Genomic DNA, 23,636 nt, shown 5'->3' with positions numbered 1-23,636 from the left:
TGTCTCATTCCTGGGGATATTAACTTGGGGCAATTGTTTCAAGGGGGGCTGTGAAGTTACATTTTTCCCTTTGTAATTAATAAGTATGCTGTGGGGAGATACTTTGAGACACTGTAAAATCTTATTTCTCATCAAAAAATTGTTGAGTGACAATGTTTGATTTTGTCAAGAATAATTTTACAAGGCAGGTGATTCCATTTAACCCTGTATATCAAAGGCCTTTATATTCTAACATAGCATATTCACTACAGGAAGTAAGTTGAAGAGAAAATCAGAAATATATTTAAAGATTTCTATTCAAAAATATTCATAATAGGAGATAAGTGATATTTCATTGTGGTTTTGGTTTGCATTTCCCTGATGATTAGAGATATTGGACATTTTTTTATATGTTTGTTTGCCATTAGTTTACTTCATTTTGAAAAGTTTCTGTTCATGTCCTTTGCCCACTTTTTGATAGGGTTGTTTGATCTTTTCTTGCTGATTTTTCTGAGTTCTGTATAAATTCTAGATATCGGCCCTTCAGATGTGTAGCATGTGAATGTTTTCACTGATTTTGTAGGTTGTCTCTTTGATCTCATGACAGTTTCCTTGGCTGTGCAGAAACTTTTTAATTTGATAAGGTCCCATTTATTCATTTTTGTTGTTGCTGTGATTGCCTTTGGGGTCTTCTTCATAAATTCTTTGCCTAGGCCAATGTCCAGAAGAGTTTTTCCAGCATTTTCTTCTAGAATTCTTATAGTTTCCTGCCTTAGGTTTAAGTCTGTTATCCACTGCGAGTTGATTTTTCTGAGATGTGAGAGGTAAGGATCCTGTTTCAGTCTTCTACATGTGGCTATCCAATTTTCCCAGCAGCATTTATTCATTAAGGATTCTTTTCCCCAGTGTATGTTTTTGTCTGCTTTGTCAAAGATCAGATGGCTATATTAGGTTGGTTTTATAACTGGGTTCTCAGTTCTGTTCCATTAGTCTGTGTCCCTGTTCTTGTGCCAGTACCATAATGTTTTAGTTACTATAGCATTGTAGTATAGCTTGAAGTCTGGTAAATTGATGCGTCCCAGTTAGTTCTTTTTGCTTAAGATGGCTTTTGCTGTCCAGGGTCTTCTCTAGTTCCATATAACTGTAAAATTATTTTTTCTTAGATCTCTTAAAAATGTTGGTATTTCAATAGGGATTTCATTGAATCTGTGGGTCACTTTGGATAGTATAGAATTTTAGCAATGTTCTCTGCCAACAGCATAAGTATGGTATGGTTTTCTAACTGTTTACGTCCTCTGCTATTTCCTTCCACAGTGTTTTGCAGTTCTCCCTATACAGGTCTTTCACATCCTCAGTTAAATATATTCCTAGGTATTTAATTTTCTTTGTTGCTATTGTGAAGGGTATTGAGTCTTTGATTTGGTTCTAAGTCTGACTGTTGTTGGTGTGTAGGAATGCTACTGATTTGTGTACATTGATTTTCTAACCTGAGACTTTGCTGAATTTGTTTATCAGTTCCAGTAGTCTCATGGCAGAATCTTTGGGGTTTTGGATATAAGATTTCATCTCTTCTGCCCCTATTTGGATGCCCTTGATTTCCTTCTCTTGTCTGAGTGCTCTGGACAGGACTTCCAGCACTATATTGAATAGAACTGGTGATAGAGGGCAACTTTGTCTGCTTCCAGTTCGAGTGGGAATGTTTTCAATTTTTCTCCATTCACTATGATTTTAGCTGTGGGTTTTTCATACATGGCTTTTATCATATTTAGGTAAGTCCCATCTATGCCAATTTGTTAAACGTTCTTGTCATAAAGGGGTGCTGAATTTTGTCAAATTCTTTTTCTGCATCTATTGAGAGGATCATATGGTCTTCATTTTGACTTCTATTTATGTGTTGAATTACATTTATAGATTTTCATATGTTGAACCATCCCTGCATCTCACAGATGAAGACCACTTGGTCATGATGGATTTTTTTTTTGATAAGCACGTGAATTTGGTTTGCTAGAATTTTGTGAGAATTCTTGCATCTATGTTAATAAGAGATATTGGCTATAGTAACTAAAATAGCATGGCACTGGCACAAGAAGAGACATAGACCAATGGAACAAAACTGAGAACCCAGATATAAAAACATCCTTGTGTAGCCATCTAATCTTAGACAAAGCAGACAAAAACATACACTGGGGAAAAGAATCCATATTCAATAAATGCTGCTGGGAAAATTGGAGAGCAACATATAGATGACTGAAACAAGATACTCACCTCTCACCTGTCACAAAAATTAACTCACAGTGTATAACAGATTTAAACCTAGGCACCAAACTATAAGAATTCTGGAGGAAAATGTTGGAAAAACTCTTACAGACATTGGCCTAGGCAAAGAATTTATGAAGAAGACCCCAAAGGCAATCACAGCAACAACAAAAATGAATAAATGGGACCTTATCAAATTAAAAAGCCTCTGCACAGCCAAGGAAACTGTCATGAGATCAAAGAGACAACCTACAAAATCAGTGAAAACATTCACATGCTACACATCTGAAGGGCCAATATCTAGAATTTATACAGAACTCAGAAAAATCAGCAAGAAAAGATCAAACAACCCTATCAAAAAGTGGGCAAAGGACATGAACAGAAACTTTTCAAAATGAAGTAAACTAATGGCAAACAAACATATAAAAAAAATGTCCAATATCTCTAATCATCAGGGAAATGAAAATCAAAACCACAATAAATTATCACTTAACTTCAGTGAGAAATGCTAAAACAAAAAAAGACCCAAAACAATAACTGTTGGTGTGGATGTGGAGAGATAGGAACACTCATACACAGCTGGTGGGACTGAAAACTAGAACAACCTCTGTGGAAAGTAATATGGAGATAACTCAAAGAGCTACAAGTAGAACTACCAGTTGATCCAGCAATCAAATCACTAGGCACCGATCCAGAGGAAAAAAAGACATTCTATAAAAAACACATCTGCAATCAAATGTTTATAGCAGCACAATTCACAGTTGAAAAGATGTGGAAACAACTGAAGTGCCCATCAATACATTAGTGTATTAATAAAATGTGGCATAGGTTTACCATGGAATTCTACTCAGCCACAAAAACAATGGTGATCTAGCACCTCTTGTATTATCCTGGGTAGAGCTGCAGCCCATTCTACTAAGGGAAGTATCACAACAATGGAAAAACAAGCACAACATGTACTCACCATCAAATTGACATTGACTGATCAACACTTAAGTGCACATACAGTAGTTACATTCATCAGCTCTCAGGCAGATTGGAGGGAGAGGAGGAGACGGGAATATACACACCTAATGAGTGCAGAGTACACCATCTGGGGGATGGACACACTTGAAGCTCTGACTAGGGCAGGGCAAAGGCAATATATGTAAGCTAAATATTTGTACTCCGTAATAGGCTGAAATAAAAAATAACAAAAAAAAGAAAGTTCACCACAGTATTATCTATCATGATAAAAAATCAGTAAATCCATAATAGAAAATACTTCAGATATGAATAAAAGGAAGTTTGTGAATATAGAAACCAGATAGAATAACACTAGTCCTAACAAGTCCTGTGAACTTCCCTTCAACCCATTCTGCTCCTTCAGTTTGGACTCAGCATCATCCCAAACTGAAGGATCAAATCCAAGGTTCGAACTCTATTTCTCATCCAGTTTCATTGTCCTGATCCACAGCCTCTTCATGGCCTTCTTCACTTCAGCATTTCTCAGGGAGTAGATGACAGGGTTGAGGAGTGGGGTTACCACTGTGTAGAACACGGCCACCATCTTGTCCACAGTCAGAGTGGCAGAAGGCCTCAGGTATATGAAGACACAGGGCCCAAAGAACAAGATAACCACGGTGACATGGGACCCACAGGTAGAGAGGGCTTTGCGCCGCCCCTCTGAGCTCCGATTCCTCAGATGGAGCAAGATGACCACATAGGATGCTAAGAGGACCACAAAGCTGATCACAGACAGGGTCCCCCCATTGGCAACAATCAGCAGACCAATGCGGAAGGTGTCAGAGCAGGCAAGTTTGAGAAGGGGAAGCACGTCACAGAAATAGTGGTCGATCACGTTGGGGCCACAGAAGGGCAAGTGGAAAATGAGAAGGACTTGGGAAATGGAATGCACGAAGCCTCCCACCCATGCTGTTCCCACGAGGACAGCACACACCTGCCGGTTCATTATGGTGGTGTAGTTGAGGGGCTTGCAGATGGCCACGTAGCGGTCATAGGCCATCATGGTGAGCAGAAAAATCTCAGTGCCAGCAAAGAAGTGCATGAAAAAAAGTTGTGTCATGCAGCCCCACAGAGATATGGCTTTCCTTTCAGCCAGCAGATCTGAGATGAGTTTGGGGACTGTAGTGGAGGAGTAGAAGATTTCCACAAAGGACAGGTAGCTGAGAAAGAAATACATGGGGGAACCAAGACTTCTGCTACTCATGACAGTGAGCACAATGAGAAAGTTCCCCAGCACAATTGCTGTGTACAAGAGCAGAAATATCACAAAGCAAACTCTCTGCACCCCCTGGTTGGGAGAAAGTCCCAGAAAAATGAATTCACTCACATTGTGTGTGTTAGCCATGAGGTTGCCACCAAGAGGCTGCAGTTGGGTGATGTGATCTGAAATGATACAAAAGACTTCCTTTTTAAGCAGGTGAATTACATGATACCACTTGCACATCTGAGAAGCTTGTGAGCAGAATACTGAAAGATGGCTAAGAGTAGTTATACGTAGGAGGAGAGAACAGCATTCAAGGAAGTCAGAGAGCAAGTACAAACACATCGTGTGTGGCTGGAATAAAGGGGAGAATAGCAAAAAATTAAAGCTGTAAACACAGATTAGCAGCAATTTGTGAAGGACCATTAGGGACTTTGGGGTTGATCCTGCAGACAACGAGAAATCATCAGGAATGTTCCTCAACTGGAAAGTAGACTCACTTTGTACGTAGAAGGTGGGCCAGTGGGAACAGGCCAGAGGAGGGGACCTATTTGGAAGTTACTAAGTCCCTTCACTGGAGGATGTGGGGCAGCCAAAATAGCGTTACTATCTCCGTGTTAGATACCTTTCTGTTGCCTTTCAATGCTTTTAATTATCTTTCACCTGCGGCTTTCCTTCATCCCACTTCTCCTTTTCCTTTTCTCTACTTGGTTTGCAGAACAGTGTCCTCAACGTCTCCACACACGCTTTACAGTCTTCACAAGAGATGTCCCTGGGGCACCTCCCTTGACATTCAGTGCCCCTCTTATTTCTGCTTCCCTCTTAATTCTCTCTCTCCATTCTAGGTCACTTGGCGACCTTATTCCTTTCCAGCTCAATCCAAGGACAATTCTCCTCTTTACTGGTACCTTCATTTCATCCAATCCTCTGGCTCCATGATAACAAAGCTACAAACTATCCCCAACCCCCCTGCCCAGGGCCCACTCACACTCTGACACCTCCTTCTAACAGCTCAGGCTCCCAGAACCTCGAGGCATCACTGACTGCTTTGCAGCCTGCCCTAGTCCATGCTGGTGTATCAACAAGGTGGCTGAGGTCCGTGTATCAGCACAGCCCCTGGTACAGTGAGGCTGCAGGGCACCTGAGCTCAGAAGCCAGACTTCCACTCACGCCACAGAGCTTCCTTCCTTCAGTGATTGGCACAGGCTCACGGGATTAGACCAACATGAGCCAGAAGGAAACCACTGATAGAACTTAACAGTTACAGAAATAAAGAAAGGGCAGAGACGAGCCCTAAACTATCAGATCACCTGGGGAATTCTAACAAGAAGCTATTCACAGAGGAAACCACTGCTAGCAGTCTGCACTCCTGAGCTCACAGTCAAGTTTTTTCAGGTAGTATCTACATAATATGTAGAAAGTTCCTTAACCCTTCAGAGACTCAAAGTCTATGTAACTGTACATGTAGATAATACCTGCCTCACAGGTAGATGCCATAAATCCACTCCCAGCCCCATCCCAGGATAAGTTCAATTCCAGTCCACTGTGCTGCCTTGGATTCCTCTCAGAGACTGGAAATCCATCTCCCCAATCTGCAGCCCCTCGTGGCCAGTGGCCCCTCTTATCTCAGAACATTTTGGAATAATGGCACTTACCACACTGAGTTATAATTGTTTTACGTGGCCATCTGCCCCACTGGAGTGTGAGCTTCCTGAGGGCAGAGGTTAGAGCTCGCTCACCACTCCATCTCCAGTGCTTATGGAAGTGCCTGCCATGAAACAGCATTGGGTGAACGCAGACAGAACGAATGAGCAGTGGATATATATCTTCCCTACGCTTCTTATCACAGTATTTGGTCATTGCAGGTGTTGTGTAAATACTGAAACAACAAAGGTCCCCAGGACAGAGACCGCACCTTCTCCATCCCTGACTCCCAGGGCCTAGCCCTTGCACTTGCATTTGCCTCAAAGATGGACCAACTCCAGAGCACTTTGCAAAATGTCATGTGCGCCTGGCACCATTCCCTTTTCTTTCAAAGTAGAATCAATCAGCACATGCAAAAGAAGCCCATGGTCAGAAAACAAAACTCACCCCAGTGTCTCTGTGGCTCTGCTGTTCTCACCACAATTACCTTCTTTGTTTTGACCACGGAGATGCAAATAATGCCCTGAGAGCAGCCCTGGCTCACGCAGCTTTCCCAGTTAGCCAGTGGAGAAGCCTTACATTGGTCCAGCTTCCAAACAGAGCACTTGCCTCACTGGAGGCCCCAGATGGAGGATCTGCTCCCTGCAGCCTCAGGCTTGGGAATGCTGAGACTAAGCCGCTGGGGTCTCAGTTCCACTGCATTTAAAACAAGAGCAAAGCAGACTTGCCTCCCAGGTGTTCCACAGAGAACCAAGGACTCTGGCAACTCAGCCCTGAGTTCACACTACTTAAAGGACACCAGGGAGAAGGCATGTGATCAGTTGAGAGAGGCTTGGTCCCCAGAAGGCCATACCCTTTCTGCTCCTAATCAGACAGACTACCTCCTGGGAAGCAGAAACTCAAACTCCTTGTAGGAAACAACTCAAACCTGTAGGAAAAGCTCAAACTTCCCTCCAAAAACAACTTGAAAAATCAGCAAGAAATGGGAAAACATTAAATTCACCCAAAGTTCACAGAGCACTTGCTCTACTTGGGCTGCTCAGAAGCAGTGAGATACAGCTCCTGCTTCTCGTGAGCGCCATCCTGTGGCTTCACATAAAATGACAGTGTTCAAAAGGGTGGATCCCAGGTTTAAGTTCTCAACCAGGAGGAATTTTGCTCCCAAAAGGACATTTGGCAACACCTGGAGACTTGTTCTGTTGTCACAACCTGGCCCCTACTGCTTAGAGCGCAGGGATGCTGTGAGTCCTCCTGCAATGCACAAGACAGTCCCCTACAGCAAAGAATTATGTGACCCAAAGGGTCAGCAGTGCCGCTGCTGAGATACCCTGGTATAAATGAAAACAAATTTGCACTGAATTGATGACCATTGAAACCGGCTGTTGAGCACATGGGAGTTCATTACACTGCTTTGACCACACCTGTGTATGTTTTAAATTTTCTAGAATAAAAGGTTTCAAAAATGTCATATGAGCACTTTGTAAAATGAAAGATACACTGTCCCAGTGCTACTAACAAATATTGTTAATTCAGCCTTGATTAAAATTGGAGTTGAAACAAGTTTCCACAAGTTTCAACTAATGATTAATAAGAAAACTGTAATAAGATATTTTTAGATTTCATAAAAGGTTTGGCATGTTCCTTTTGAGTATGCAAATACTGAATTCACCATTATCCTTTAGAAAGAAACAAGAAAGATTAGCAAATAATTACATAAAAGCTCCAAGTATTTAAGTAAAACCTATATTTATTCTGTAATATGTCATCATGAAGGTGAGTTTCTATGAAAGTCTGTCAGCAAAATCTTTTCCATATTGCAAGATTTCATTTAATAAATCTAAGGGAGATATTCTTAAGCATTAGTCTGGGAATGTTGGTTATAGGAAAATACATTTGTTAAAATATTTGTGGTATGAAATTGATTGTTTGCCTGCAGATGAGACAAAAATGATGGAGTAAAGGTGACCTCCTGGATTCCTGCTCCCAGGGAAAGAGGCATAGATCTCAGTCTGCTACACACGAGTAGATCACTCCCCGGCAAGAACAGCATTGTGAATCAGCAGAGAAACAGCGTGGGACATACAAAACAGGGGGAACAAAAGGTGAATGGGAGATAGGATCACAAAACCTGGAGAGTGCAAGACAAACTATAGAGAATAGAGCGTGGGAGGGCTGCGCCCGCCTGGCCAGCGAGTGCAGTGGGATCTGACCCACAGGAGAATGGCCTGCTTCCTCACTGACCTCCACACCCACTCAGACAGGGACCTGCTTGAAGTCAGTGCAAAATCACAGCAGGAGACTTTGGGTTTGTGGAGAAGACAGTAGCAGGAAGCATCCTGAACTCCCCGGAGCTCTGTGCCAGGACTGCACTGGGTTGGGGAGGGACTGGTCTGAGCTATCGCTGGAGGGAGTTAGGAGACAGGTAACTTGCCTCTGGCCCTCATCAGGTCCAGATGAACAGAGGTGAACACTAAGTAGGGGACTCTAACCTGGAAACTGCTGTGGGCGAATAGGCTGGCTCAGGGTGGGTCAGAAAGAACAGGAGCTCCGGCTGGACAGGTGTGAGATTGAGGGAGGGTGACATAAAAGAGACAATGGGGCATCCTGATGACTCAGTTCCCCAATCTGGCACCTGCCAACTCCTGAACAGTTGCCCCAGTGCTAGTGCTCTGCAGGCAGGCGGTCGCCATTTTGGGGGTCCACAACCCAGACTCTGCAGTGGGATATGGTGTTGGGCAGCTCGCTTCCCCCAGCCCAGAGACTCTCACGACAAGCTCTCCCCTTACACAACCTATGGTCAACTAGCCAGGTCCGTTTTGATGGGTGAATTCTGAATACTTTCCCAGTCATGGGAGGCTAACACCCGCGGGATTTACAGGTGCTGGGGCGCTGGGCGGACTGGGGCACCACCCCCTGCCCCTAGCCAGCAATTTTCATGCCAAAAGCAGTGGGCTCCGCTCCTTCAGGTAGGGAGAGACAATAAAAGCCACTTTCCCTCTGCAACTAGCATGAATCCATGGGGCCTTGGTGTAGATCAATAGCTGAGAGCCCAGTGTCTTTGCTCATCAGACTGGTTTAGGTCATCAAGTAGGATCATACCTCTGGGGGTGGATTTCTGCATCCATGGTCAGGGAAGAAAAATCCAGTCAAGAGACCACAATAGGCTACCCAAGTAAGCCCTCCCATTAGGAGAAGCCTCTGAACTGTGGTGGAAGAACCCTGAACAACATATTAGTGGTTCCCCCTAGCAGAGAATCAAGCAACCATAGAAGCGCACACATCAAGGCTGGTAGGCAGCAGCTGCAATCTGCCTTGCTCCTAAACAGAATCCACTGGAACAGAGCCTAAATGGGGCATGTTAATCTCCAAATGAAAACTGAAAAGTGGGAAGCAACAGCTAATCCAGATGGGAAGGACTCAGTGAAAGAACTCTGGAAGTAGGAAGAATCAAACGGAAGGCACACTCACAAAGAGGAACACCAGCTCTCTAGCAATGGACATTAACAAAATTCAGAATGCTAAAATGACAGAAGAATTTCAAACATGGATTGTAAGAAAACTCAATGGTATGCAAGAAAAAATGGATAACAAACACAAACAAACCACAAAAAAAATCCAGGATTTGGAAGAAAAATTCACTAAAGAAATTGAAATATTAAAGAAAAATCAAACTGAACTCCTGGAAATGAAGAATTTATTCAAGGAACTACAAAACACAGTGCAAAGCCTCAAGAATAGGGTAGATCAAACAGAAGAAAGAATCTCAGGGATTGAAGATAACACCTTTCAATTAAAGAAGTCAGTCACCGAGATAGAGCAGAGAAATAAGAGAAAAGAGTAAAGCCTACAAGAAATGTGGGATTATGTGAAGAAGCCTAACGTGAGAGTTATGGGCATCCCTGAGGGTGAAGAAGAAAATACACAAGGGTTGGATAAACTATTTGAAGATATAATAGAGGAAAATTTCCCAGGACTTGCTAAAAATCTAGATATCCAGGTACAAGAAGCTCAAAAGCCTCCTGGGAGATTCATTGCAAACAGGAAGACACCATGACATGCAGTCATCAGACTGACCAAACTATCCATTAAAGAAGCCCTCCCACAATCTATCAGGCAAAAGAAGCAGGTAACATACAAAGGAAAGCCCATCCAAATAATGCCAGACTTCTCAACTCAAACCTTACAAGTAAGAAGAGACTGGGGCCCCATTCTCATTCTTCTCAAATAATATAATGCCCAGCGTACACTCTTGTACCCTGTAAGACTCAGTTTTGTATATGAAAGAAAAATAAAGACATTCTCAGATAAGCAAAGACTGAGGGAATTCACCAAGACAAGACCAACCTTCCAAGAAGTATTCAAAACAGTGTTACACACGAATCAGCACAATAAACACTCAAGAATGTAAAATCACTCAAATGCTAAAGGTCAAAGGCCAGATACCACAATGGCTCAAGAGAAAAAACAAAGCAACAAAGTTCAACCCAACAGGATGAACAGAAATTTGTCCCACCTATCAGTTCTCCCAATAAATGTGAATGGCTTGAACCACCCACTAAAGAGACATAGGCTGACCGAATGGAATCATAGACACAAACCAAGTATCTCCCGTCTTCAGGAAACACATCTAACCTGCAAGGATGCATTCAGACTCAAGGTGAAGGGGCAGAAAACAATATTTCAAGCAAACAGAACCCAAAAGAAGGCTGGAGTGGTGGTTTTGATTTCAGATAACTTAGTCTTTAAATCAACAAAAGTAATGAAAGACAAAGAGGGTCATTATATAATGGTGAAGGGTACAGTTCAACAAGAATACATAACAGTTCTAAATATGTATGCATCCAACTTAGGTGCACCCACATTCATTAAAGCAAACTCTATTTGATCGAAATAAAGTGATAAACAGCAACACCATAATAGCTGGAGACTTCAGCACTCCTCTGACAGCACAGGACAGATTCTCCAAACAGAAAAGAAGACCTAGTTTCTATGCTGCAGAAATTATTCCACAGTATCAAGAAGGAAGGAATTCTCCCAAATACATTTTATGAAGCCAACATAACCCTGATACCAAAACCAGGAAAGGACGCAACAAAAAAAGAAAACTACAGACCAATATCCCTTATGAATATAGATGCAAAAATTCTCAATAAAATCCTAGCAAACTGAATTCAGGTGCTTACAAAAAAAATAATCCCATGTATGCCTACATGATGAGTGTGTTGTGCACCGTCTGGGGAATGGTCATGCTTGAAGGTGCTGACTCGGGGAGGTGGGGGGGGAGGGGATGGAGGTATGACTACCTGGTGAATGCCAGGCGCACTGTCTGGAGAATGGACATGCCTGAGGCTCTGACTCGGGGGGATGGGCGGGACACAGACAATATATATAACCTGAGCTTTTCTACCCCCATGAAGAGCTGAAATTAAAAAAAGAAAAAAATAATAATAATCCATCATGATCAAGTGGGCTTCATCCCAGAGATGCAGAGACAGTTCAACGTACACAAATCTATTAATGTAATTCACCAAATATATAGAAGCAAAAACAAAGACCACATGATCCTCTCAATAGATGCACAAAAAGCATTCAAAAAAATTCAACACCCTTTTAGGATAAGAACACTTAACAAAATAGGCATAGACAGGGCTTACCTAAAAATGATAATAGCCATACATAACAAACCGACAGCCAACATCATACTGAATGGGGAAAAATTGGAAGAGTTCCCACTTATAACTGGAACCGGACAAGGTTTCCCTCTCTCACCGCCCCTATTCAACATAGTGCTGGAAGTCCTATCCAGAGCATTCAAACAAGAGAGGGAAATCAAGGGCATCCAAATAGGGGAGGAAGACGTCAAAATATCTCTCTTTGCTGACGATATTATCTTATACCTAGAAACCCCAAAGATTCTGCCATGAGATTACTGGAATTGATAAACAAATTCAGCAAAGTCTCAGGTTACAAAATCAATGTACAGAAATCAATAGCATTCCTATACACCAAAAACGGTCAACCTGAGAACCAAATCAAAGACTCAGTCCCCTTCACAATAGCAACAAAGAAAATAAAGTACCTAGGAATATATTTAACTAAATAAGTAAAAGACCTCTAAAGGGAGAACTACAAAACACTGAGGAAGGAAATAGCAGAGGAAGTAAACAGGTGGAAAACCATACCATGCTTATGGGTATGCAGAATCAACATTGTTAAAATGTCCATACTACCCAAAGCAATCCACAGATTCAATGCAATCCCTATTAAAATGCCAACATCATTTTTCACAGATATAGGAAAAATAAGTTTATGCTTCGTATGGAACCAGAAAAGAACCCATATAGCAAAAGCAATCTTAGGAAAACCAGTAAATTGGTAGGCATCCAATTACCAGACTTCAAATTATACTACAAGGGTATAATAATTATAATAATTAAAACAGCATGATACTGGCACAAGAAAAACACATAAAATAATAGCAAATCAATGGGGCAATGATGAGAGTATGTAAAAACGACCCTGGAAAGGAGAGATGAAATCAACCCATGGAGGAGGAAGTCAGAGAAGGCATTACAAGGGAAATGACTTTCAACTGGGCCTTAAAGGATGTATAGGATTTTGCCATATGGAAAAGGGACTTAAAGTCATTCCAAGCAGAAGCAGCAGCACGTTCTCAGGCAATAATGACAGCCATCCATGAACATGATTAATGGGAACACCAAGGGAAGTGAGTAAAGTTTCTTGGTACCTTTAAAACCATTATTCACCTAGATATTCATCCAGCACCTACAGGAGAAAGGAAAAAGACCCTAAGGCCAATAGCACAGCCCTCATGCTCCTTCCCTCCCCTAGAGAAGTTTCCTGCATTACTTCTTCTGGTCCTCAAGAAAAGATGGAGGGATACAGTGCAAATTCCATCCCAGCCTGTGTAATTCCTAACCCAACAAGGACCAATTTTATCATCTTCTCTAAATAGTCCACAATGACATGTTACAATGGGGTGAGGGGGAAATTCTGACAGGTGAAACAATATAGACACGTCTCCCTTCACCAAGAAATACTAACAGACATTAAAAGAATGGACTTGGCATAGTCATTTAGAATAAGGGGCAGAGGTCTGGAGTATTATAGAAACATGCTTGGACAGTATCACCCTCCCCTTCATTTTTCAAGTCAGGCCTAATAAACATTCTGTGTTATTCACATCTTGATAAGACTAACAATGATCTCCATCATGTGAAAACGTTTGATTTGATGTTTCCAGACTGCTAAGTAGAATCTACACCATTTGGATATTATTTTGTTTATGGATGTTGGAAACTGTGAAAGGGACCAAAGAGATTTAAGGACTCTATTTTGCCAACCAGTCACAAGAACTAAAATTGCTCCAGGGTCTTTTCTGGTTCTCATGATCAGATGGTCTATGGTACAAGATGCCAAGAGCCAACCAGAAGAATAGGAAAGTCCCTGGATGTAATTTTCAAAGACATACTTGTCCACATTGGAAGAAGAGATCATATTCGTACCCTCCTCCCCAAATATTGCCTGATAATTCCTCTGGTTGGTTTCATTTTTAATGAAATATAGTCCGTTATCATGAGGAAGGTTGAACAAAGGGACAAAGAATGAAGTGGGGGAAAAGGGAGGGAGGGAGGGAGGGAGGGAGGCAGGGAGGGAAATAAGGAGGAATAGAGGGAGGGAAGAAAGGGAGAATGGAGGAATGGAGGGGTTAACAGGAAGAAGTGATCTTAATCTACAAACATTTCTCAAAATATTCTCCTTTATATCTATACTTCGTCAAGGCTTCACATTGCCCAATCCCATGATATTCTCGGATATCATGGAGCCAATCAAGTTCTCTAAGATTCAACAAGATTATCCGACTTCTGTCCTTGGAACATTACACCATGATGCCAGGGACTCTTTGGTTACAAACGAAAATCACAACGGCAGTTACATTAAGTCCCTACATTTGTTTCTGGAATTCTTGAATGTTCCGTGAAAACCAAAATCCATTTCAAGAGCAGAGAATATTCAGACATACATCTTGTATCACTTTTCCATCCCTGAGCTCTGCTTTCACTTCATCCCTGAGTCCTTTTTGCTGCACAATCTTCTCATGGCGATTTTCACCTCTGCATTCCTGAGCGTGTAGATGATGGGGTTCAGCATGGGGGTGATGACTGTGTAGAACACAGCCACAAGTTTGTCTTCCGTAAAGGTGGAGGAGGGTCGCATGTAGAGGAAGATGGCAGGTCCAAAAAACAAAATGACCACCATGATGTGAGAGGCACAGGTGGAGAGGGCTTTGCGCCTCCCCTCTGCAGAATGTTTCCTCAAGTTCACCAGGATGACGATATAGGAGGACACCAGGATAAAGAGGGAGCACACGGAAATTAAGCCACTGTTGGCCAACACAGTCAGCCCCTCCACAAAGGTGTCAGTGCAGGCAAGCTTGAATAATGGCAGGAGGTCACAGAAGTAGTGGTCAATCACGTTAGGACCACAAAAGGGCAACTGGATGGTGACAAGAATCTGAATTACGGAGTGAAAAAAGCCTCCCAACCAGGAACCAGCCACCAGAAGGTGACATACTTGACGACTCATAATATTCATGTAATGAAGAGGCTTGCAGATTGCCACGTAGCGGTCATAGGCCATCACCACAAGCAAAAGGATCTCAGCAACCCCTAAGAAGTGGAAGAAGAATATCTGAGCCAGACAGCCCTCCAAGGACATGGTTTTAATCTCAGCAAGTAAGTCTCTGATGAATTTAGGGACGACAGTGGAGGAGTAACTGATCTCCACCAGGGACAGGTAGCTAAGGAAGAAGTACATGGGGGACTGCAGACTTTTACTAACGCTGACCGTCAAAACGATGAGGCCATTGCCCACCACCGTGGCCAGGTACACAGGAAGAAACACCACAAAGCACACTCTCTGCACCTCCGGATCCTGGAAAAGGCCAGTGAAAATTAACTCAGTCACATTATTTGTCCTGGCCAGGGTAGCATTTGGAGGAGGTAGATCGTGGAGAAGAGAGAGCCCTGTGACAAAGAAAACGCAATCATAACACTAACCCTTCATGTTTATTTAGCACTTGCCTGTTGATAAAACCCTTTCACACATATTATCGGACTGGCTTATTTATTTATTCATATGATAAATATTATTTATTCTGTGCTCAATAGCCCACCCTATGCAAGACACTAGTCAAGCAACACCACAGACATGACACAATCCCATATTACAAAAAATATGGAATTACAATTACATGTTGTGAATTAGCCAAGCAGATTTTCTCTGCTCCTAAAGATACTTTGAAGTATCTCTTATTTTCCTTATTTTTCCTTCTTCCATTTGTGCTTCCATTCAGAAAATTGATTAAACGCCTCCTCTTTCACAATTTCCCCAATAGTGAAAATTTGAAATGATACACAAAGTAAAAATCTGCTGACAGAATGTCCAGTAAGAAGCCTGGTTGAAATTGGAGAAGAAATGCGGCATTGATTGGAGTAAAAGAAGGGCCCCCAGGAAGAAAAAGTGAACTGGAGAGAAGAAGCAAGATGGGGCTCGCTTACAGAGGAACGGAAATAAGGGAAGCATGAAAAACAACCCAAGAAGGCTGCCAAAGAGTCTGGTAGCCTGAAGGAAACTAGAGCATGTGGTTACCTGATGTTCACTGTTTTCATTGCCATCTCAGCAACCATGACACCCGCAGGTGCTGCTGCCCTTTACTGTGGGTCTACTGTGTGCTAGACTGTGCTAAGCACTTTACAGTCACCCCTCATTTAATTCCTCCTGTACCTCTTTGCCTCCCTCTCCAAAAGCTACCCATCCTACAATGCTTATTGTCTAGGAAAACTTCCCTAGTTACTTCAACACTGATTCATTTTTCTCAGTTCTCAGCTGCAGAAATTAGTTTGTCATCTTTCTGTTAAATGCAATAAGGCACACAGTCTTCAGCTCATAGCAAGCCCGCCATGAATGTTAGCTATTACTATCGTTATACATCTAAAATGCAAATCTGATCAAAGCATGCATTGATGTAAATCTAGCAATGGTTTTCTACTACAAGATTAAGTCTAATATCATTACGATGGAAATAAGACCCTTCAAGAATAGGAGCTTGTTCAACTTTCTAGCTTCATTTGTCATCACTCCAAACTGGAGCCCATACTCCAGCCATTCTGAGCTATATGTCATTATCCCAAACTTGCTCTTTGTATATGCTCTTCCCTCTGCCTGGCTGGTGTGCACACCGTGGCTTTCTAATTAACTTTTATGCCTGTTTTAATGTCAAGTCAAACATCACTCATTGCTCTACTCCCAGACAACATTTTTTCTATGTACTTCACATATTTCTACTGACGGACTTAGGATATTTTATTACAATTATTGTTTCTGTATCTGTCTCCTTGCTGATCTTATTCATTTCTGAATCAGCTGAATAACTTCTCAGCTAATGTTCACTGAATTGAAAAATGAATAAATAAAGTTCTTCTACCACCTACAATTGAAAGGACACAATGCGCTACACTTTATTGTCATGCAGCCTCTATTGCTCACTGTGGTTTTATGGGCATCTGTTTGTCTTCAGGAACAGTCTGAGGTTGCTATTCGTTGAACCCACACAGCATGTAAGTGTCAACCTCACAGATAGTGTTCAATGTATATCGAGACTCTCAATTGATGATCAAATGAGTAACTAGTAGATTGATAAGAACCACATTCTTCAATGCTATCTCTCTACCTTTTCCTTTCAGCCTGTGCTAACCTCATATAACCTAGGTCAGACTCCTTCTCACCAAATATGTAAAGTTGTGAACAATGTAGATCATTTTTATTTCAGAAATGGACATTTTACTGAACTGGATCAAAGCCACACATGATGCAACTTTGCAATCGAGATACTTTGTTTACTTCTAGATAATCTTCCATGAGCTGGTTGTGGAGGACCCCAAAATCATTATGTTTTTTCCAGTGTTACTTGGACATAAATTATCCAATTTTCACTTAAAATGTCAGATCTCTTACACATACACATCTGAATTCTTATGCTGGGAATGTTACCATAATGGACAACATGATGTATATTTTAAAAAAAAAATCCATTAGGAGAATTTAAGACAATTATATCAGATGACTTCATGGATCATTGTGAGAAGACACACCTGATGAATCCCAGAAGGGAAAGCAACCTGACTTTTGGTGGAGGGCACAGTTCTAGGTCCACGGGCCCCTAAAGGACTGAGGGAAACAAAGCAAGGACACCTGGCTGAGCTGCCCTTCACTATCCTCAGGAATTGGGCTAAAGAAGTGGTTAAGAGGGTGAATGTTGCAGTTGGCAGCCAACTCTTAGCTCTACCACCCATATATCATGTGTCCTTGTGAACAGGGGTTTTCTTCAGCAATTTATATTTGACATGGTTGTTGCAAGAATTAGATGTGAAATAAAATATATAAAGCATTTGGCAGAACTCCCTAGCAAATAGAGAACTCTCAATAAATAGTAGCTATTTTTAGCTCAGATTTCCTAGTATTTACTTACATTTCTTTCTGATTTCTTTTTCTTTTTTTTTTTTTTTTTTTAGACAAATCTCACTCTGCTGCCTGGGCTACAGTGCTGTGGCATCAGCCTAGCTCACGGCAACCTCAAACTCCTGGGCTCAAGCAATCCTCCTGCCTCAGCCTCCCGAGTAGCTGGAACTACAGGCATGCACCACCATGCCCGGCTAATTTTTCTGTATATATTTTTAGTTGTCCAGATCATTTCTTTCTATTTTTAGTAGAGACGGGGGTCTCGCTCTTGCTCAGGCTGGTCTCGAACTCCTGACCTCGAGTGATCCTCCCGCCTCGGCCTCCCAGAGTGCTAGGATTACAGGCGTGAGCCACCACGCCCCACCTCTGATTTCTCTTTAACCCTCACCAAAGAGACAAACAGTTGGTAACAAATTGCCTCCTCTTCCCTCTCCAAATAAAACCCTCACCCTAGCATCATGGATTACAAGGTAATCCATGGGTTACATGGAAAAGCGTAGGTAGGTAAATGATGGTCGGGATACTAACTATATAAAATTTCATCCTCTAACATAAAGCCCCAATGGGAGAACTGTGACAAGGACAAAATAATAAATCAGACAGATCCTGGACCAGCTATTGCTAAGAGTTCAAAGTCACATCACAAGGGCCTCATTCCATACTCACTTTGGACCCCCAAGTGGTACTGCATGAAATCCCAGAAAGGGAAGGCCAGAAAGAACTTTACCACATGTCTGTCCAGCCCTCTCTTTTCTACAGAATCAGAAGCTGAGCCTGAGGGAGGGAAAGTGACTTGCCCTACATCACACAGCAATTTGGAGCCTCTGATTCACGTTCAATGAACCTGAGAAATCTTTCTGGATAGAGCATTACTTACCTTCTCTGGATAACATTCAACCTTAGAGCAAGGCCTTGAACGTGAAGGTTCTTCTCCGTCCTCAGGCTCAGGAAAATTGTCTTCCTCCGTCGCAAGAAGCATCTCTCAGAGGGATGTCCAGGGCTGAAGAGACTAAAGCAGAGTGGCCGGAAACACAGGGGGTCTCTCCAGAACAGGAATCCTCCACCCACCGGGCTCCTGTATCTGCACTGGAGGCGCCCAGCTAGGCTAAACCACTTCCCCTAAGGCGCCAGGGGAAATCAAAGAAACTCTACAGCTGAGAGGAATTTGTAGACCATTAATTCAATCTCCTCAGTTTTCACCTGATGCAACTAAGGGCCAGAGAGTTTAATTGACCTCCCAAAATCACAACCTAGTTACGGATCAAGTCTCTGAGGTACAAATAAATGCCATTTTGGAGATACTGGGATTCTTTTCTAGGGATCCTGATTTGGTGGTTTTTATTGCCAATTAACAAGTAAATTTTGCTTCCACACAACGAAATTCCCTGGGTCCTCTGATCTTTAATAAAATGAATAGCCTTTGGTGATGTGCATAAATTACAAAGGAAGGATTCAAGAAATCAGTTCCATGGCCAATCTTTGGATCAACTATTGAGAAACAGAAAGAAAAAAACCCTACCAGAAGCAGTTAACCAGTGATTTTTAGATCTATTTTTTAGTTTATAAAACCCACTCACTCACTAGTAGACCAAGGATTGTTTTTCAATATTAAGATGCTTCAACTATTTAAAATAAACTGAGCCTACACTGTGATCAGGGATCAAATTTCCCCATGGAATTTCTTGTCGCTAGTGTTGAAACTTTGCCAAGAAACTGAGTTAGAAGTAGTTTCAAAATGTGTTTCAAAGTAATATGGAGATACCTCAAAGAACTAAAAGTAGAACTACCATTTGATCTAGCAATCCCATTACTGGTCATGCACACAAAGGGGAAAAAGACATTCTGTAAAAAAGACATCTGCACTAGAATGTTTATAGTAGCACAATTGACAATTGCAAAGATGTGGAAACAGCCCAAGTGCCCATCAATACATGAGTGAAATAATAAAATGTGCTACACATATCCCTTGGATTACTATTCAGCCATAAAAAATGGTGAACTAATAACTCTTACACTAACCTGGATGGAACTGGAGACCATTCTTCTAAGTGAAGCATCACAAGAATGGAAAAACAACCACCACAAGTACTCACCATTAAATTGGAACTAATTTATCAACACCTATGTGCATACAATGGAAATAAAAATCATCAAAATCAAGCAGATGGGAGAGGGGAGGAGGGGATGGGTAAATTCACACCAAATGGGCACAAATGCACACTATCTGAGGGATGGGCACACTTATAACTTTGACTCAAATAGTACGAAAGCAATTTATGTAACCAAAAGGTTTGTAACTCTGTAATATTCTAAAATTGAAAAATAAAAAGGGGCCAGGCACGGTGGCTCACGCATGTAATCCTAGCACTCTGGAAGGCCGAGGCTGGTGGATCGCTCAAGGTGAGGAGTTCGAGACCAGCCTGAGCAAGAGCAAGACCCCGTCTCTACTAAAAATAGAAAGAATCTATCTGGCCAACTAAAAATATATATAGAAAAAATTAGCCAGGCATGGTAGCACATGCCTGTAGTCCCAGCTACTCAGGAGGCTGAGGCAGGAGGATTGCTTGAGCCCAGGAGTTTGAGGTTGCTGTGAGCTAGGCTGTCACCACAGCACTGTAGCCTGGGCAAGAGAGTGAGACTCAGTCTCAAAAAAAAAAAGAAAAGAAACAGCTTTATTGAGGTATAATTTGCATATCATATGATTCACACATTGTAAAGTGTACATTTCAATAGTATTTAATAACTTTATAGAGTTATAAAACCATCACCACAATCCAGCTGTAGAACATTTTTGGGGGGTGGAGGAGCAATTCAAATTCTATATTTGTTTTTTGGGTTGTTGTTGTTTCATATCATCATATTACAGGGGTACAAATGTTTAGGTTACATATATTGCCTTTGCCCCACCCAAGTCCGAGCTTCAAGCATGCCCATCCCCCAGATGGTGCTCACTGCACCCATTGGGTGTGAATATACCCATCCCCTACTCCCCCCTCCCATCTGCCCAACACTCAATGAATGTTACTACTATATGTGCACTTAAGTGTTGATCAGTTAATACCAATTTGATGCTGAATACATGTGGTGCTTGTTTTTCCATTCTTGTGATACTTCACTTAGTAGAATGGGCTCCAGCTCTATCCAGGATAATATAAGAGATGCTAAATCACCAATGGTTTTTTGTGGCTGAGTAGAACTCCGTGGTATACATACACCACATTTTATTAATCCACTCATGTACTGATGGGCACTTGGGTTGTTCCCACATCTTTGCAATTGTCAATTGTGCTGCTATAAACGTTCTAGTGCAGATGTCTTTTTTACAGGATGTCTTTTTTTCCTTTGGGTAGATGCCCAGTAATGGGATTGCTGGATCAAATGGTAGTTCTACTTGCAGCTCTTTGAGATATCTCCATATTACTTTCCACAGAGGTTGTACTAGTTTGCAGTCCCACCAGCAGTGTATGAGTGTTTCTATCACTCTACATCCATGCCAACATTTATTGTTTTGGGACTTTTTGAAAAAGGCCATTCTCACTGGAGTTAAGTGATATCTCATTGTGGTTTTGATTTGCATCTCCCAAGGCAGGAAAATTGTTTAAGATGATGCCACTTCACTTCAGCCTGGGCAACAGAGTGAGATCCTGTCTCCAAAAAAAATCATTTTAACCATTAGTTTGACAAAAAATGTAAAAGGTTGAGAATATCCATTGCTGGTACAGTATAGGACAATGGTAGCCTCATATTGTTGGTGGGCATGTAAGTTAGTTACTGGGGCAGAGACCACCAACCATCCACCAAGACCCACTCTTTCCTCCTTTAGGCACACAGCTAGACCACATTGCTGGCTACTAATGCAGTCAGGAATACAGATAAATAAGTTCTCTCCAATAGAACATGAGATGTGATATGGGCCACTCTCGGGTCTGACCATGCACACACTCCATGCCCTTCCTCTTTCACTGCCTGCATGCAGATAATGCTGAGATTTTAGTAGATGTCCCTAAATCACAGTGTAGGGAAGAACCACCCACCAACATGATGCTGCCCAGAACTGCTACCTGATATTGCTCAAGCCCTTGGAGTTTTGTGGATTATCCGCTACCATGGCTTCACCTAACTTAATGAACTGAGTTGTTTATTTTAGCAGGGCAATTTTGCCTCCTTTGAAATGTAATATGTTGCAGAGCTGTGGAAACAACCCAGGCCCCCATCAATATGCAAGTGCATTAATAAAATGCGGTATATGTACATCATGGAGTTCTACTCAGCCACAAAAAACAATGGTGATCTAGCACCTCTTGTATTATCCTGGATAGAGCTGGAGCCCATTCTTCTAAGTGAAGTATCACAAGAATGGAAAACCCAGCACCACATATACTCACTATCAAATTGACCTTAACTGATCAACACTTAAATGCATATATACTAGTTACATTCATCTGGTTCAGGCAGATGGGAGGGGGAGGAAAGGATGTGTATATTCACACTTAATGGGTGCAGAGGCAACCATATGGGGGATAGACACACTTGAAGCTCTGACTAAGGCAGGGCAAAGGCAATAAAGGGAACCTAAGTATTTGTACTCCATAATATGCTAAAATAAAAAATAACAAAAAAAGAAAATTCACCACAGTATTATTTATAATGTTAAAAAATCAGTAAATCCATTAGACAAAATACTTCATAAGTGATTAAAATGAAGTTTGTGAATACGGACACCACATAGAATAACACTAGTCCTAACAAGTCCTGTGAACTTCCCTTCAACCCATTCTGCTCCTTCAGTTTGGACTCAGCATCATCCCAAACCGAAGCATCAAATCCAAGACTTAAACTCTATTTCTCATCCAGTTTCATTGTCCTGATCCACAGCCTCTTCATGGCCTTCTTCACTTCAGCATTTCTCAGGGAGTAGATGACAGGGTTGAGGAGTGGGGTTACCACTGTGTAGAACACGGCCACCATCTTGTCCACAGTCAGAGTGGCAGAAGGCCTCAGGTATATGAAGACACAGGGCCCAAAGAACAAGATAACCACGGTGACATGGGACCCACAGGTGGAGAGGGCTTTGTGCCGCCCCTCCGAGCTCCGGATCCTCAGATGGAGGAAGATGACCACATAGGATGCTAAGAGGACCACAAAGCTGATGACAGACAGGGCTCCCCCATTGGCAACAATCAGCAGACCAATGCGGAAGGTGTCAGAGCAGGCAAGTTTGAGAAGGGGAAGCACGTCACAGAAATAGTGGTCAATCACGTTGGGGCCACAGAAGGGCAAGTGGAAAATGAGAAGGACTTGGGAAATGGAATGCACGAAGCCTCCCACCCATGCTGTTCCCACGAAGACAGCACACACCTGCCGGTTCATGATGGTGGTGTAGTTGAGGGGCTTGCAGATGGCCACGTAGCGGTCATAGGCCATCACGGTGAGCAGGAAAATCTCAACACCACCAAAGAAGTGGATGAAGAAAAGCTGTGTCATGCAGCCCCACACAGATATGGCTTTCCTTTCAGCCAGCAGATCTGAGATGAGTTTGGGAACTGTAGTGGAGGAGTAGCAGATTTCCACGAAGGACAGGTAGCTGAGGAAGAAGTACATGGGGTAACCAAGACTCCTGCTGCTCATGACAGTGAGCACAATGAGAAAGTTCCCCAGCACAATTGCTGTGTACAAGAGCAGAAATACCACAAAGCAAACTCTCTGCACCTCCTGGTTGGGAGAAAGTCCCAGAAAAATGAATTCACTCACATTGTGTGTGTTAGCCATGAGGCTGCCACCAAGAGGCTGCAGTTGGGTGATGTGATCTGAAATGATACAAAACAAAAGACTTCTTTTCTAAGTGAATGAATTACATAAAAGTGCTTGCATGTCTGAAAAGCTCGTGAGCCGGATATTGAAAGATGGGTACGAGTTAGTTATGCGTAGGAGGGAAGAGCATTCTAAGAAGGCAGACAACAGGTGCGAATGCACCTTGTGTGGCTGGAATAAAGGGGCAAATAGCAAAAAA

At 42.2% G+C, this 23,636-nt stretch overlaps 3 protein-coding genes across 3 annotated transcripts; all 3 read right to left on the bottom strand.

Annotated features, from left to right (window-relative positions):
* Nucleotides 1-3,655: 3,655 nt before the first annotated feature.
* LOC123641769 (olfactory receptor 4X2-like) lies at nucleotides 3,656-4,585 on the bottom strand. The gene has a single exon (XM_045556709.1). It carries the CDS (start codon nucleotides 4,583-4,585, stop codon nucleotides 3,656-3,658), a length of 930 nt encoding a protein of 309 aa, XP_045412665.1.
* A 9,579-nt stretch (nucleotides 4,586-14,164) lies between these two features.
* LOC123642097 (olfactory receptor 4B1) lies at nucleotides 14,165-18,605 on the bottom strand. The gene is made up of 3 exons (XM_045557014.1): nucleotides 18,504-18,605; nucleotides 18,293-18,311; nucleotides 14,165-15,132 (listed from the first exon to the last, which is right to left on the bottom strand). Exons 1-3 carry the CDS (start codon nucleotides 18,603-18,605, stop codon nucleotides 14,165-14,167), a joined length of 1,089 nt encoding a protein of 362 aa, XP_045412970.1.
* Nucleotides 18,606-22,407: 3,802 nt separating this feature from the next.
* On the bottom strand, nucleotides 22,408-23,418 carry LOC123641768 (olfactory receptor 4X2-like). The gene has a single exon (XM_045556708.1). The coding sequence runs from the start codon at nucleotides 23,393-23,395 to the stop codon at nucleotides 22,466-22,468; it is 930 nt and encodes a 309-aa protein (XP_045412664.1). The 5' UTR covers nucleotides 23,396-23,418; the 3' UTR covers nucleotides 22,408-22,465.
* Between the last annotated feature and the right edge of the window lie 218 nt (nucleotides 23,419-23,636).

The sequence above is a fragment of the Lemur catta genome, chromosome 7 (assembly GCF_020740605.2).
Source record: "Lemur catta isolate mLemCat1 chromosome 7, mLemCat1.pri, whole genome shotgun sequence".
NCBI classification, from domain to species: Eukaryota; Metazoa; Chordata; class Mammalia; order Primates; family Lemuridae; genus Lemur; species Lemur catta.
This window is presented reverse-complemented; position numbering and strand designations above follow the sequence as displayed.